This window comes from Elephas maximus, chromosome 2 (genome assembly GCF_024166365.1).
Source record: "Elephas maximus indicus isolate mEleMax1 chromosome 2, mEleMax1 primary haplotype, whole genome shotgun sequence".
In the NCBI taxonomy this organism is placed as follows: domain Eukaryota; kingdom Metazoa; phylum Chordata; class Mammalia; order Proboscidea; family Elephantidae; genus Elephas; species Elephas maximus.
This window is the reverse complement of record NC_064820.1, coordinates 155,540,267-155,556,129: the sequence shown is the minus strand read 5'-3', so window position 1 is coordinate 155,556,129 and position 15,863 is coordinate 155,540,267. Positions and strand designations below refer to the sequence as shown.

General features: G+C 37.5%; 1 protein-coding gene across 1 annotated transcript in view; it reads right to left on the bottom strand.

Annotated features, from left to right (window-relative positions):
• Positions 1-3,286: 3,286 nt before the first annotated feature.
• The window catches only part of NDFIP1 (Nedd4 family interacting protein 1), a 66,432-nt gene continuing 53,855 nt past the window's right edge, over positions 3,287-15,863 (bottom strand). Inside the window, exons 6-8 of the mRNA XM_049873947.1 lie at positions 14,345-14,411; positions 11,829-11,934; positions 3,287-4,335 (exon numbers count right to left, since the gene is read on the bottom strand). Coding sequence (XP_049729904.1) covers positions 11,831-11,934; positions 14,345-14,411 — 171 coding nt within the window. The 3' untranslated portion in view covers positions 3,287-4,335; positions 11,829-11,830. The remainder of the gene's footprint in view (positions 4,336-11,828; positions 11,935-14,344; positions 14,412-15,863) is intronic.

Below are 15,863 nucleotides of genomic sequence, written 5' to 3'. Positions count from 1 at the left end.
CCCAGACAGAGCTGGAGAAAAATGTAGAACAAAATTCTAACTTACACACACAAAGGCTAGACTTACTGGCCTGATACAGACTAGAGAAGCCCCTATAGTATAAGAAAAAAAATTTTTTTTTTTTTATGGCTCCCGAATATTCTTTTAACTCAGTATTGAAGTCACTCCTGAGGGTCACCCTTCAGCCAAAGATTAGAAACAGCCCCATAAAAACAAAACGAGACTAAATGGGCACACCAGTCGAGGGGCAAGAACGAGAAGGCAGGAGGGGCAGGAAAGCTGGTTACAGGGAACTCAAGGTCGAGAAGGGGAGAGTGTTGACATGCCATGGGGTTGGCAACCAATGTCACAAAACAATATGTGTATTGTTTAATCAGAAACTAACTTGCTCTGTAAACCTTCATCTAAAGTACAATAAAAATAAATAAAAAACAAAACAAAAAAAACCCTAAAAAACAAAAAAAAAAACTATTTTAAATACACAAATCATCTATAGAAAAATATTTTGGCATTTTTTTATGCTCCTCCTCGTTCCTCAAGTCACCTTCAGAAAACCTGAAAGTAAACGTGAAAATCTTCTCAATAGCTGAAAGCCAACGACCAGTTAAACACCAGCAGAGCCTGAAAGTTACGAGCCGCTTGCACATGATTTACCTGGACACTCACCAGTGAGGCCTCACCAAGAATCAGGCTCAGGTAGGAAGCAGGAATCATAATCACTTTTTCATAAAATATCTACTTTCTATCAATGTACAGTTCTATGTCTACTCTTGGCATATTTTAAGTTAAAATTTGATTACTGATGTTTACAAAAACCAGGACCAAGTGATTCTTCATTTTATGTCAATATTTACTGTTTCAACCCTCGAGGAAGTCTGGGACAGGGGGAGGTGAGGGTAGGGTTAAAGTCAAAGCTGAGGCCAGGGCTCTATTTGTGGGGTACAATTTTTTAATTCTAATCCCAGACCCTAGCTATCTTAGGCAACCACTTAGGTTAAATTATCATTTTTATTGGCCCTGATACTCCATTTCAACAGTTATTCTTGACTTATTTCTTCCTTACACATAAACAATGTATAGCTAAGTAGAAGGTATTTTAATATGACAATACAGTGAAGGCCAAAAGAAATTTCATCTGTGTTACTAATGGCAATAGTTCAGGTATTTATACTTCACAAGAAAGCAAAAATTAGAGTTAGCACTAAAAATTTTGTCACTTCCTAAAAACTCTAGACAAAATTCATCCCATTAGTAAAGATATTTATTCTTCCCATTTTTTAACAATCAAATTTTAATAGCACCTTTTATCCCTCCACCAAACTAACTTCATCAGAAAAAGAAAGGCTACACAGAATCCTTTAAACATAAGCTTGTGTAATTCCAAATGGTAATGACAAGAGATATGAGGGACCTCTGTGTTCATGGTTAAGTTCTAGTTGTCCCTTAGCTCTGGGTCAATGTCAGTTTATTTCATAACCTTAGACAAATTACAATGGTTCCTCTATATCCCCTTTGAAAGTGATTTATTATAAATACCCTTTATCTGAAAGGGTTGCTCTTACAATGAACAGAAAGAAAAGAGTAAGAAAGAAAGTCGAGCATAAACAACACTTCCACCTTGAATAGCGGGGACCCTGGGAGACATGTGGTACCAACTTTATGTACCTGAAAGAACTTAATTTTCTTTCAGGTAATGACAGACATTCAAAGGAAAGAAAAGAAAAACCATCCTCTACAGTAAGTACTTTTAAAGCATATCAAACGGTGGGTTTCCATTTGCCAGTCTTATGGACCACCAGATATGTAGAAATAGGAATTCCAAATATTTCAGTTCTCTGAATATACAAAACCAAATAAGGCACAAGGATCTAAAGGATAAACACCAAGCTAGTTTACGATGTTTGAATTAATGTGATTTAGGGCTTTTCTATTTTTTTCTGCAAGATAATTTAAATAGTTCCCTTTGCTACAGAATGCTCCTTGGAAGCGAAGATGGTGAGACTTCATCTTACTTTGGACACGTTATCAAGAGGGACCAATCCCTGGAGAAGGTCACCATGCTTGGTAGAGAGTCAGTGAAAAAGAGGAGGACCCTCAATGAGATGGGCTGACACAGTGGTTGCAACAAAGGGCTTAAACACAGCAATGATTGTGGGGATGGCGCAGGACTGGACAGTGTTTTGTTCTGTTGTACATACAGTCGCTGAGTCAGAAATGACTCAACGGCACCTAACAATAACTGCTACATGTGTTTACATGTGTCCACACTTATTCGCATTGTTAGAGATACATTCATTCGTGATCTTAGAATATTATAGGCCACAAAAACTTCCAAACTTTATTGATATAATCTAATTAAAAGAAAAATCTTCAAAGGGACTTTCATAAAATCCTGTGTCTCTACTGCAAAATAAAACTTTAAAATAGGAAAATACAATACTATTGCTTACAATAATCAATAAACTGGCTAGAATAATCATTGAGATGTCAATAAGGGGGCTCTCAACTTTCCAGTTTCCTGGAAACTGGATACTTGTGTGTATTACATACTGACATCCCTGAGAAGCCTTCCTTTGCTAAGTGCTGATGTTCACACACAGCAGACGAAGGAACGCTGCAGTTACCATACTGTGCTACAGCACTGGTTTGTGTAGTTCTTTGAACATGTTGCTGCATTTTTTTCCTCTGAATAAGTGAAAAATATGAAAATCAAATGGCTGCTATTATAAGAACCACTGATCTCTAAGTTTAATACAACTGAGACAAAAATGGAATCAGGAGAAATGAGGAACCTTTCACTGCAACTGGGTGTTCATGGATGTAAACCAGCTGTCTATGTTCAGTTGAGAAAAAGCAAAATCAGGGAACGTGTAGAAGACATTGGATGTAAATTGTCTGAGACTATGTCTAAAAAGTGAAGCATAATTGGGAATTTCAGAATGATTGAAGATTTCTACAACTTCTCCCTGTAAGATATTTTAGTCTATTACATACACTATAGGGTCTCTGTGAGTCAGAATCAACTCAGCGGCAACAGGCCTTTTTTTTTTTTTTTTAGTACTGCAGAACCCATCTTCCCCTGTATTTTCAGGAATGTATTGGTATGATATGAAGGAAGGGGACATCCTCCGCTGGAAACGAAAAAAAAAAAAAAAAAAAAATTTGACCTGAGACCAATTTTTATATTTACTGAATGATCTGTAAGATCAAATAAAAAAAAAAAATTTTCCCTTTGCAATCAACAAACGCAAACCAAGAAATTAAAACACTAATCTACAGCAAAACGTGCTACACAAGAGACGTTTATTACTGTTCTGTTGTATGTACAGTCTTAGCACAGCGAACCAGGGCGAGTTACCACTTGGCCGAAAGCACGCCATCCTACATTCTAACACAGCGGCTTCTGCTAACACAGGGTAAAAGCAGGTAGTACAGTGAGTTAGGGATCGTCTCAAAAACCGCAAGCCACGTCTGTCTTTACTCCTAGAATTTAAGCCTCTCCCCACTCCCGGCCCCTGGCATAATCATCGGGAGACAAAAGAAAAAAAAGGGGTCGGGACTCTGTATTCATACAGAAGGTGTCAAGGATTGCATTTTACTAATTAAGTTGCATTTGTCCCTGTCCTTTGTCTTTTTTACAGTGACGACAACACTTTTCGTATCCCTTAGGTACCACCACAGAACAATAAAGTACTGCAAAGTTTAAGATACAGACAATAAAAAATTAACGCTTATTATTTACCAATTAAGAACATATGTTTGACCTCACCTTAAATGTATTTTGCACTATGATTTCGCTTCGCAGTGTTCACACAGTACAACTGAATACATTTCTAGATTAATTTTAACAGCAAATATGTATTATGTGCAGAAATGCAATCCTAACAAAAGTTTTAACTTTTGAGAAAACCCCTTTAAAATGGCCAGCATTGTACGTATCTTACACTAAAATATTTAATTCCGAATTCATTTTGAGATGGAGCATGAATAAAGCAAGACTGCCCCCTACTGACTACAGGGACACGGCTCATGCTATTTAAAATGACCACAAACAATACATGAGGCATTATTAATACATCACAGACTTGATTGCAAGAGCTTTTTCAAACATTAACCACTAATGATTCAATGATTACAGAATTCTGCAGTGACTATTAAAATTTTACACCTAGGAACAAATAGAGAGAAATGATCTTCTTCAACAGTACTTTATTTATTTTTGTAAAGCAGGTGATTATGCCTCCGTGTTCTGCATCTTGATTCACTTCCTGCAGGTGTTCTCTTGCTTCTTGAGAGAGAATTCATAAATGCAGGAAGGCCTTTGCCAGAAACCATCTGCCAGAGAAGGATATTGAATATTGAAACTCAAGTTAGCTTGTTATTTTGGCTACGAGAAGGATGCAGTCACAAAAGAAGGCAGGATGTTTGGAGACACAAGAAGTACATTTTACATAGTTTTAGGATTACTATACACTGACATCACAGTATTCAATAAACATTAAAATTTCAGTTCTTAAGGTTATCAAGGACTCCAGAACTACAAAGAATGTGAATGCTTTCTCTAAATACCCGTAAGGTCAGGGGTCTCTTTCTCCAAACGGCCTCACAAAAGGACAGAATAGAAGCAGCGCTTCTTCGCCCCATATTTCAATAACTCTGACAGCAAGGACTGAAACTCAGTTCAGAGAGACAGTAGACTCCACGTTTGCACATGTAACTTCCCTAATACATCTAAAGCTACGCTGATCCTGCCAGTTCGGCCAGATCTCACACAAGGAAGACTCCCCGTAGGATGCCAGTTACAGCATTCTGTACTTAAACAGTGCATGGCAAAGTTTAAAAAAAAACCACGGCATGCTCACAGGTACCACAAATAGTTTTTCTTTTTTTTTAAAGGACCAATGTATTTTGAGGGCATGTATCTCTGAAAAAAAAAAAAAAAAAAAACAGATATATAGCCCCAAACTAATTTTAAGAAAGGAAACAGGTATGACTGAAATAAGAGCTCTCAGGATAAAAAAAAATAGTGCCCTTATATTTTGCTATATGTAATTTTCATCCAATACTTTGAGGCATTTCTGAACTGGCATAATAAATTATTTTTGGTTCTCATGGAAACAACTTGGGGGAAAACTGTAAGTAACTCCCCATATTAATGCTAAAAGAAGGAACACTAAGGAAATACACTAACGACTTAACAAATACAGCTATTGAGAAACTACTTTGTAGTATCCGGTACCAAGTGAAGGTTGGTAAGTCCTTAAGCTTACTTGCCCTTCTCTCCAAATTACTGTAAGGGCCACAAAAACCCTTTTGTATATCTTTCCTGATTGTATGACTGCATAAATCTTTAAAAGGCTGCCAAAATACTGAGAAGCTACAACCTTGGAGGAAATAAACGTTCCTTTTAAACTGTCAACATTTTCCCCAACTCCAAATATAGCTGTGTTTTGATCTGAAGTAAACCAATGATACAAGGTTAACTCTTCTTTAGACTAAGGGCCTTAAGAGAGTGGTAGACCTCAGAATATACAGTGGCATCAGAGACACAGGAAAATAAAGACCTCTAAAAGTCAAGCGGAAGCAAAAAGAAAATGGGTTGATTGATGTCAAATAAAGGTTTTTACAATGAGGCCAGATACATTACAAACCTAGGTAACTTCCGTTTTATCAGTTCCCATTAACTGATAAAATAATGACTATTAGGTTAAAACACAAATTTGTAAGGACACGCAACATAGTCCAGATAATTACTTGGCCAGTTTCCCTAGTTCATGCTGCTTCAGCATAGAAAAATTCACTTTAATAGATCCCTTTAAAGTCAGAGCCTTCCACCGAGCAAACATGAAAAAAAATCCATTAAATGACCCAGCTAGGTTACCAATGGGTGAGTTTAACCACCAGCAAACACCAGATGAAACAGACTGCTAGAGTCACGGCTCGCTGCCTTGCCCTGGAGGCCCTTTCAGATCACCGTGACTCGCACGGTAGCAAACACTGGTGGCCCACGAAGTGGAGGACAAACAGTCTTAGGGACTGTGGGCATCACTACTGAACAGCAGACTGGACTGCTTTGATGGAAATCATTTAATTTCAAGAAAAGAACCATTTTCTTGGACATGACGTGAATATTTAAGCAAAAATTCCACTGGAAAACATTTTTAATGTCTTGCTACTTTAATATAACACACTACAATAAATCAATCTTTAACGTGAGATGAATTTCCTTTCATAAAACAGGAGAGTACTGGGGAAGAGAAGGAAGATGATAGAAAGGGAGAGATGTAAGCCCTTTCCATCACATGGAAAATTAGTTAAGATATTTGATGCTTAATAGGCATAGCTCACTAGGTCACAGCAATCACTGTCTAATTATAAAGGGCCCTAGCTCATTAATGCCAGGGTGTAAAAGCTTTCTTCTACTCCAGATGTGATCTAAATAATATATTTTAAAACCTATTATACTTCACATGTACAAGTGTTTTTGGAGTAGTTTTAGAAATAACCACTTAACTGTGTTACCACCTTATGGCTACAATAGCGGCTAACCCCTCATTTACCTGGCAGCATCAAAGGAAGTGACATTCCATAAAAATGTATTTTCCAGTTAACTTGTAAATAAGAAAGAGTATAAACACATTTTTAACCATTTCAGATAAAGCTGTGTCTAAATGGTCTCTGTTTCTTTTTAAACAGTACATAGGAACATTTACTTTTTTCTACTTCCTTACAGTCACACGCTTCTTGTTGATGTCCTTGTGTCCACCTCTAGCGATTCCCTCTGGCTTTTTGCTGCACACTGGGAAACCAGATTATGGAGCTTATTAACACAGGATCTTTAAACAAGAGTGACTGGGCTCTGAAAGGGAACCTGTGAGTAGCCCAAGGATTGCAGTGCGTGAGCTTTAGCGTTTGGCTTCTGTAACACCTACTTTGGCTGATTAGAAGAAAGCCTTTTGGGGTTATTTTTGGGTTTGTTTTATACTATATTTTGGTAGACAGAGTTAAAAGGTCGCTGTTCTTATACTCTTTTCTAGTAAAATGCCAAATCTCAGGATAGCATGGCACTTATACTTTTCTGTTATATAGCTAAGTTATTTTAAAAATCCCTACCCATGTCTTTTTTGCAAAAGCCTACAGCTAGCTTTTAACTAGTGGTATCTCCATTAAACAAAGGAAGAAGTTCAATAAAGGGGAAAAAAAAACAACTTTCACACTTTACATGATGGTTTTCCAGCCCACCTTCAAACTAAATTTGCTCTGAACTACAGAAAGAAAGCATTCTACATTTGGGTATGGATAAATAGCTCTTTCCCCTTTCACTGGAAAAAAAGGAAACTCAGTCCCATGGGATAATATGGCTTCTTTGGTTCCCTCTAGGGACACTCTGAAAATTATTAAGGAGGTATTAGAATTCTAAATACTGCTTTAAGGCCCCAAACTCTTAAAGTTCTGAATCCTCTGGGAATGTCAGGAATGATTTCAAATGTCCCAGGCCATCAAAGTAGGGAAGAAAAGCTAACAAACTCTATTATGCCCTCCAGTGGGGGACACTCATATGCCTCTGAGTAGGGTTCTGACAAGTCCTAAAGCATACTAGCCACTATCAGCCACCTGACTCCAAATTAGAGAGGAAAGGCTCACTTATCTCCCTCACCTGTTAGTTCCGAAAGCATTATCACTAAGGACTTCCTACTTTAAATCATAGCCCTAGAGGTGTCTTGTTTTAAATTTAGAAACTCGCATAAAACATCACTTCAGCCCCTTGGGAACAGGAACAAAACAAGGATGCCCTTTATCACCACTCCTATTTAACATTGTGCTGGAAGTTCTAGCTAGAGCAGTAAGGCAAGAGAAATAAATAAGGGGCATCCAAAATGGTAATGAAGAAGTAAAACCGTCCCTATGTGCGGATGATACGATACTATTCATAGAAAATCCAAAAGACTCCACGAGAAAATGACTGAAACTATTAGGTTCAGTACAGTGGCAGGATATAAGATAAATATACAAAAATTGTTGGATTCCTTTACACAAATAAAGAGAACAATGAAAAGGAAATCAGGAAAACAATACCATTTATAATAAAAATAGCCCCTAAAAAAACAAAATCCTTAGGAATAAATCTAACCAGGGACATAAAAGACCTACACAAAGAAAACTACAAAACACTACTGCAAGAAACCAAAGGAGATCTACATAAATGGAAAAACATACCATGCTCATGGATAGGTAGACTCAACATTGTGAAAATGACAATTCTACCCAAAGCAATGTACAAATACAATGCAATCCTGATCCAAATATCAACATTCTTTAAAGAGATAGAAAAATGAATCATTCACTTTATATGGAAAGAGAAGAAGCCCCAGATAAGTAAAGCACTACTGACAAAGAATAAAGTGGGAGGATTCACACTACCTGACCTCAGAACCTACTATATAGCTACAGCAGTCAAAACAGCCTGGTGCTTGTACAATGACAGATACATTGACCAATGGAACAGAATTGAGAACCCAGATGTAAAGCTATCCACCTATGGTCACCTGATCTTCAACAAGGGCCCAAAGTCCATCAAATGGGGAAGAGGCAGTCTTTTTAACAAATGGTGCTGGCAAAACTGGATGTCTACCTGCAAAAAAAATGAAACAGGGCCCATACCTCACACCATACACAAACACTAATTCAAAATGGATCCCAGACCTAAATATAAAGCCAAAAACTATAAGGATCATAGGAGAAAAAATAGGATCAATGCTAGAGGCCCTAATGCACGGCATTAACATGATACAAGCCATAACTAACAACACACAAACTCCAGAAGATAATAACCTAGATAACTGGGATCTTCTAAAAATTTTACTCTTTTGGTGAAGTCAAAAGACCTCACCAAAAGAGTAAAAAGAAAACCTACAGACTGGGAAAAAATTTTTTAGCCATTACAAATCTGACAAAGGTCTAATCTCTAAAATCTACAAGAAAATCCAACACCTCTGCAACAAAAAGATAAACACTCCAATTAAAAAATGGGCAAAAGAAATTAACAGAGACTTCACCAAAGAAAGCATTCAAGAAGCTAATAGACACATGAGGAAATGTTCCCAATCACTAGCCATTAGAGAAATGCAAATCAAAACCACAATGAGATACCATCTCACCCCAACATTACTGGCACGAATCAAAAAAACAAAAAATAACAAATGTTGGAGAGGCTGTGGGGAGATCAGAACTCTTATGCACTGCTGGTGGGAATGCCAAATGATACAACCATTTTGGAAAACAATATGGCGCTTCCTTAGAAAGCTAGAAATAGAAATACCATATGATCCAGCAATCCCACTCCTAGGAATATATGCTAGAGAAATAAGAACTATCACATGACTAGACATATGCATACCCATGTTCATTGCAGCATTGTTCACAATAGCAAAAAATGGAAACAACCTAGATGCCCCTAGATGAAAGGATAAACTATGGTACATACACACAACGGAGTACTACGCAACAATAAAGAACAATGATGAATCTGTGAAGCATCTCACAACATGGATGAATCTGGAAGGCATCATGCTGAGTGAAATAAGTCAATCACAAAAAAGTCAATAATTCAAATTCATGATATGCCACACATTTGTAAACATGCAATAAAACTGATTCCCCTTAAAGAACCTATAAACACAGGAATAGGAGGAAGATATAGAATGTGTGGTTAATTGCCTCCATGAACAACTGTCTCCATTGCCATGAGACCAGAAGAACTGGATGGTGCCTGGCTACCATTACCAGACATTTTGATCCAAGATTCTACAGAAGAATCCTGATCAAAATGGAGAAAATACAGAACAGAATTTAAAATTTTCATAGACTTAAGACTTTCTGGAGCCATGCTGGATGGATGAACCCCTCAAACTATTGCCCTGAGAAAATTTTGAAACCTTAAACCAAAAATATGCCCTGAAGTCTTCTTAAAAACAAATAATTTAAACTAATAATTTAAGCTGAACTAGTAAAAAATGTCTCCTTGAGCATTATGCTTTTTTAAGAACTATGTATATGGGATCAAAGTGACAACAGCAACTTGAAAGATTAGACAGGAATCTTAGGGGGCAGTAAGTTTTTGCTAATGAGGGAGGACCAACTCGAAAGGAGATTGAGAACGGTTGCACAACTCAAAGAATGTAATCAATGTCACTGATTTGTACATGTAGAAACAGTTGAACTGGTGTAATGTTTTGCTGCGTATATTCTCAATGACAACAAAATAAAATTTTTTAAGTTCATAAACACAAGTGACTAAAATTCTCTCAAATAAAAGTATATACGTGCTTGACGAAACTGACTTTAACCAACAGAAGCCTATGTTCTTTGTATGCTTTAATTTTTATAAGAAATGCCTAATGAATATACTCCACCATGATGTATCCGAGTTTGCCTATCAACATAACATCTTTCTGTTACTTACATAAATACATTTAATTAATGCTTAATACAGGGTCTGATACACAAAAAGAACATAATGAATGCTATTATCATTATGCCATGTTTGAAGAAAACGTTATGTTTTCCCCATTCCAATCGATTTCCACTAGTTGAAATTCTACCTATTGTATAAGGTTTGTGTCCTCTGCTACATTCTTTACAAAGCCTTGCCAGAAGCCTTCAAGTCAATTGAACTGGCCTCTAGGTGGTGCTCAGGCTCCACTCCACAATTCACCCACACCAACCAAGTTCCAAGGAACAAGGAGTGAAGTCCAAGAAGGCCTAATACATCTCACTATCAGGGAGGCCTCTCTCTGGTATACTCTTTCTCAACATTTCCTCTTTCCTTATGTGGTTAGCAATGGAAGATGGCATCAACCTCTGAGGAAAGCCATGTGTGAAACAAAGAAAAGCCTTGACATGGCTTAGTCTTACTGTTCTAGGCAGGGGAAAAGGCCCTTTTTCTTCCTTTTTTTGCACTGACATTCCTTCCCATCACAGTGGTAACATCAGGCTGTGGACCTAAAGAAAGGCACCAAGGAGGCCTCTCTGACAAATTTTAAGAGATGGTAACCTTGGGCTTGTCAATAACCCAGGCAAAAGGAGTTGCTAAAGTGCCTATGATCTAGCCTAGCTCTGGCTATGATCTAGCCTAGGCCCTGCAGAATTATAGCAGTGTGATTTGGCCTGAAGGGTTCCTTCTGAATACTGTCCTTGGAACTGGTGCCAACAGTGAGCAGTGTTTCGAGATCTGGGATTCAGAAATCTAGGACCTTGAGTCCCAGCCAAATATCCTGGCTCCCTGATGATACTAAGACTCTTCTACCTCCTGATACCTCTTCTCCATTGTCATAACATGAGATAAAGTTTTCTCCTAAGACAATTTTACCTTTACCTTTATCAACACCTTTTTGTAGACAAAAACATCTCCTACTAAACTAGAAGCTGCTAAAAGGCAGGGGCTGTGGCTTTCTTACCCTTTATATTCTCTGTCACAGAATATAGGTGCTCAATAATCATTCGAATAGAATTAAAGAGTAGCTTGAAAAAGAGCAGTAATGGAAGCTCAGTATGAAGACTTGTCCAAGATCCAAGGAAGAAGGCATATGCCTCAAAGTTTGAAGGGAAAAAAAGAGCCTTGTGCTATTGGGTGACAGCATCAAACCACATGCTGTCCCTGCAAAGTCTTAAAAACACACTTTATGAGGCTAAAGAAGCTAAAATAATTTTAAGCACCTTGTCTACATTAAAACAGTAAGAAAGTTTTTTTAAAAAAAATGAATGGAAATCTGCAACGTATCACATGATTTTACCAAAATTAGAATAGTGTTTTTTATTTCCTTTAATACCTTTAATAAATAAAGAGAACTCTGGTCCTGGGGAGATTTGAGAAAGTTTCTGGCATCTTCCGAACTTTTGCATAATTGATAAATCCTCTGAGAAACAGGAGAAAGCCTAATTAAAAAAAGAAAAGTCAAGAATGAATTATAATATCCATGTTAAGTCCCTTTCCCAGAAATATCCTCTGGGATAGCAATACTTGGTTGTTTTTCTGTTAAACGCTATCAAAACATAAAGAATTTCTTCCAGAGTTTCCAAAGGATTTTCCATAAAAAATTCTCCATTCCTCAATGAGAAACATACTCTAAAGAAACAATAAGAATCTCTTTTGTATAATACGAGTCTAATGAGTCTAAAAGGAACAAATACTCACATTGAGAAACCTCATTAAGAAGTATATCAAAAGCTACCCTATGACTTCTAGGAAAAATACCTCAAGATAATTAACTCCTAAAACAGAGAATGATAACTGTGCTTTTCTCAAGTGAAATATTTTTTTTACCCCTTCTTGTTACAGATTCTTCCTCCCCTGCCCTTTTTTTTTTTTTTGCTAACTACAGTACATTTTTACAGTACATAATGCCGTCCACTAGATGTCAGGATTCCCTTACCTATTGTAATAAGCCTCTCCATTTTCAAATCTGTACTCTATTTCTCTAATTCACAGGTTACTTTGCCATGTGGATAAGAGCTATGGCTTCTAACCAAAAGGTCAGCAGTTTGAATCCACCAATCGCTCCTTGGAAACCCTATGGGGCAGTTCTACACCATCCCATAGGATAGCTACGAGTCAGAACTGACTCGACAGCAACCCATTTTTGCATTTATTTACCAGAGACTGATGTAATAAGAATGATTTTATATGACTATACCAGAATCAAGGAGCCCTGGTGGTGCAATGGTTAAGTGTTAGTTGCTAATGGAAAGGTTGGCTGTTTGAATTCACCTAGCAGCTCCAAGGGAGAAAAACCTGGGAATTTGCTCCCATAAAGATTACAAGCTGAGGAAACCCTATGGCGCAGTTCCACTTTGTCATACGGTCACTATGAGTCAGAATTGACTCCATGGCGCCAAACAACAACATACCAGAATCTACATTCACAAAGGTCGGCACCTCCTGGAAACAGTTGGGGGAGAAGGGCGAGTGACGTATCCCTTCCAATGGTGTCTCCTCCTTCAGAGATACTCCCTGAGTCTTAGACACATTTTTTAAAAAGCTTTATTGAGATAGGAAACCCTGATGGCATAGTGGTTAAGTGTTGTGGCTGCTAACCAAGAGGTCAGCAGTTTGAATCCACCAGGCGCTCCTTGGAAACTCTATGGGGCAGTTCTACTCTGCCCTATAGGGTCGCTATGAGTCGGAATCGACTCGATGGCAGTGGGTTGGGTTATTGAGATATAATTTACATACCATAAAGTTCACCTGTTTAAGGTGTGTAATTCGCTGGTTTTTAGTATATTTACATAATTGTACAACCATTACAATAATCTAATTTTAGAACATCATTATCACCTCAAAAAGACACCTGTACCCATTATTACTCACTCCCCATTACACCTGCCTATTGCCCTCTTCTCGGTCCTAGGCAACCACTCATCTACTTTCTGTTAGACACATCTTAAAATATACTCAATGGTGGAAAAGTCTTTGTATTCAGATAGTAGAACTGGTTTTTGGCAATAACCAAGAGTTGTCAGAGCTGAGCTTGGTGAATAGCATTCTTTCTGGCACCCAGGGCAACAAGTAACTAATACCACAAGATGGCCCTAGTATTGCTTTGCAGAAATGACAGCAGCGTGGTGGTCTCTGTTATATACATCATCTTTACAAAGAATGAAGAAGCCAACATTAAAAGAATTCACCTCCAAAGTTCATTTCTTTAATGTCTTAGAAGAAAAGATTTGAAAATAAGTGTTTTGAATGAAAAATAGAATCTCATGGCTGATAACTTAAATACCAGGTATTAAAAAAAAAAAACAAAAAAAACTTCGCATCACAAAAGGATTCTTATCTTCACCAATGGTCAACTACAGTGCCTCTTCCAGGAGTCTTATCTAGCAGGGCTGTATGTTTTCTGTTTTCTACTGACAGATCCAACCAAAGATGGGCCACGTACCCCATGAGTCAGTAGCGACAGTATGACTACGGCCAACTTAGGCTTGAGTTTGTGAATGCTTAAAGCCAACAACTCACAAGGGAAAAAACCCAACAGACTGTGGAATCATCATTATGCCCCACTGGGCACACAGGGGCCCTGAGACATGTATATGAATGGGTTCGGGAAAACCTACCACCACTAAGAGACTTTTTATAACGTGTATGTTACTCTGATATTGACAACAGCCTAATCATTAAGATCTTGTTAAAGTGTTCAAAGAGAGAAACATTTTTAAAATTATACTTATTATTGCTGATTTAATATATTATTGTATAGTAAACAAGATGAGGATTTACTAAAAGTAATTTTACTGCTAAAATTTAACATAATGTTTTTCCTCCCTGTTCTATGCTAAAAGCACTTACCTAATACCAGGAACACCCACCAGAGCCAGTACTGACCATCAAAGTATCCAGGGAAATAGGTGGAAAACTGAAAAATAAAGCAAGGTATTTTATAGTAGCTTAACAGACACAATTCTACATTTTAATTTAAGGGCACACAAAGTACAAGACTTTGCTTTAAATGCCAATGCTGTCACTTAGCCATTGCAATAACTAAGAAAATAAGTGTAAGTATTGTATGTATTACTAATTGATTTGCCATCATTCTATGACACATGTAAATGTATTTTCTTTTATGGAAAAGAAATCTTGAAATATGATAGCTCTCAGCTTTATGGACTCTTTGTTTTGAACATGTACAAACTCTGTTTTTTTAAACGCTTTTTTTGGGAGCCCGATAATATCCACCCTCCTAGAAATGTGTTCTGACAACAGTTTCACTTTGCTTACCCAGTGCCAAAACTGACTGGGTACTATCACTGCCATCTTTCTAATAAGCCCTGATTTTGTTCCTCCTCCTCCCACCTTGCCTTGACCTTGAAAGTTTTGTCACATATAACATGATAATCCCATCCCTCTGCCAGAGATTGGTTTAGGAACGGGCACATGACATTATTTTGGCCAATAGGAACTGAAGGCTTCTGAGAAGGTTTCCTGGCTCTTAAAGATAAAAAGAAGAGAAGAAAACTGTGCCTTTTTTTCGGCTGAGCCCTGTCGCGTTTCAATGTGACACCTGAAACAGCTTTTGACCATGAGTGGAGGGGGAGGTATACCAACAAGTTCAGCATAGGGCAGCAGAAATATGAGAAGTTCCTGATGACATTACCAAACCCCTGACTCAACTAACCCCACAGCAGACCCACGTCCTAACTTGTTATGAGAAATAACAAACTGTCCTCATTGTTTTCTAAGCCATTTTGAGCTCGGTTTTCCTTGCTCTATTGCACTTCAGATGAAGGTTTACAGAACACACTAGCTTCTCATTCAACAGTTAGTACACATATTGTTTTATGACATTGGGTACCAACCCCAGGACATGTTAACACTCTCACTTCTTGACCCTGGGTTCCCTATTACCAGCTTTTCTGCCCCTTTCTGCCTTCTCGTCCTTGTCCCTGGGCTGATGTTGAGCTAGGTTTTCTGTTACTTACAGCCAAAAGCATCCTAACAGATAAAAGTTGATTCACTCAATTCAGTTTAAAAAGTGAGTCAATTTAGTTAAAATATTTAGTTAAAAAAAAAAAAAAAACTGGTAAATAATTTCATCTGTTTTCTATTGGAAGCTTTGGTGCCTAACAGTTTCACAATTTGATAACTAAAATGCAGTATGTAATTTCTTAATAAAATAACAACTAAGATTTAGAGAAGGAATGAAAAAGCTCTTTAGGGCTTGGGTCTTAACCTCAAGTGTGTGTTTTAGGTGTGCATATCGTGCCTCTGTTTTGGTGAAAAGCCTGTAATTTTCATTAGGTTCTCAAAGGAGTCTGGGACCCTAAAAATGTTAACAAACGCTTTAGAATAAAGTAGAACTACTTTGAAA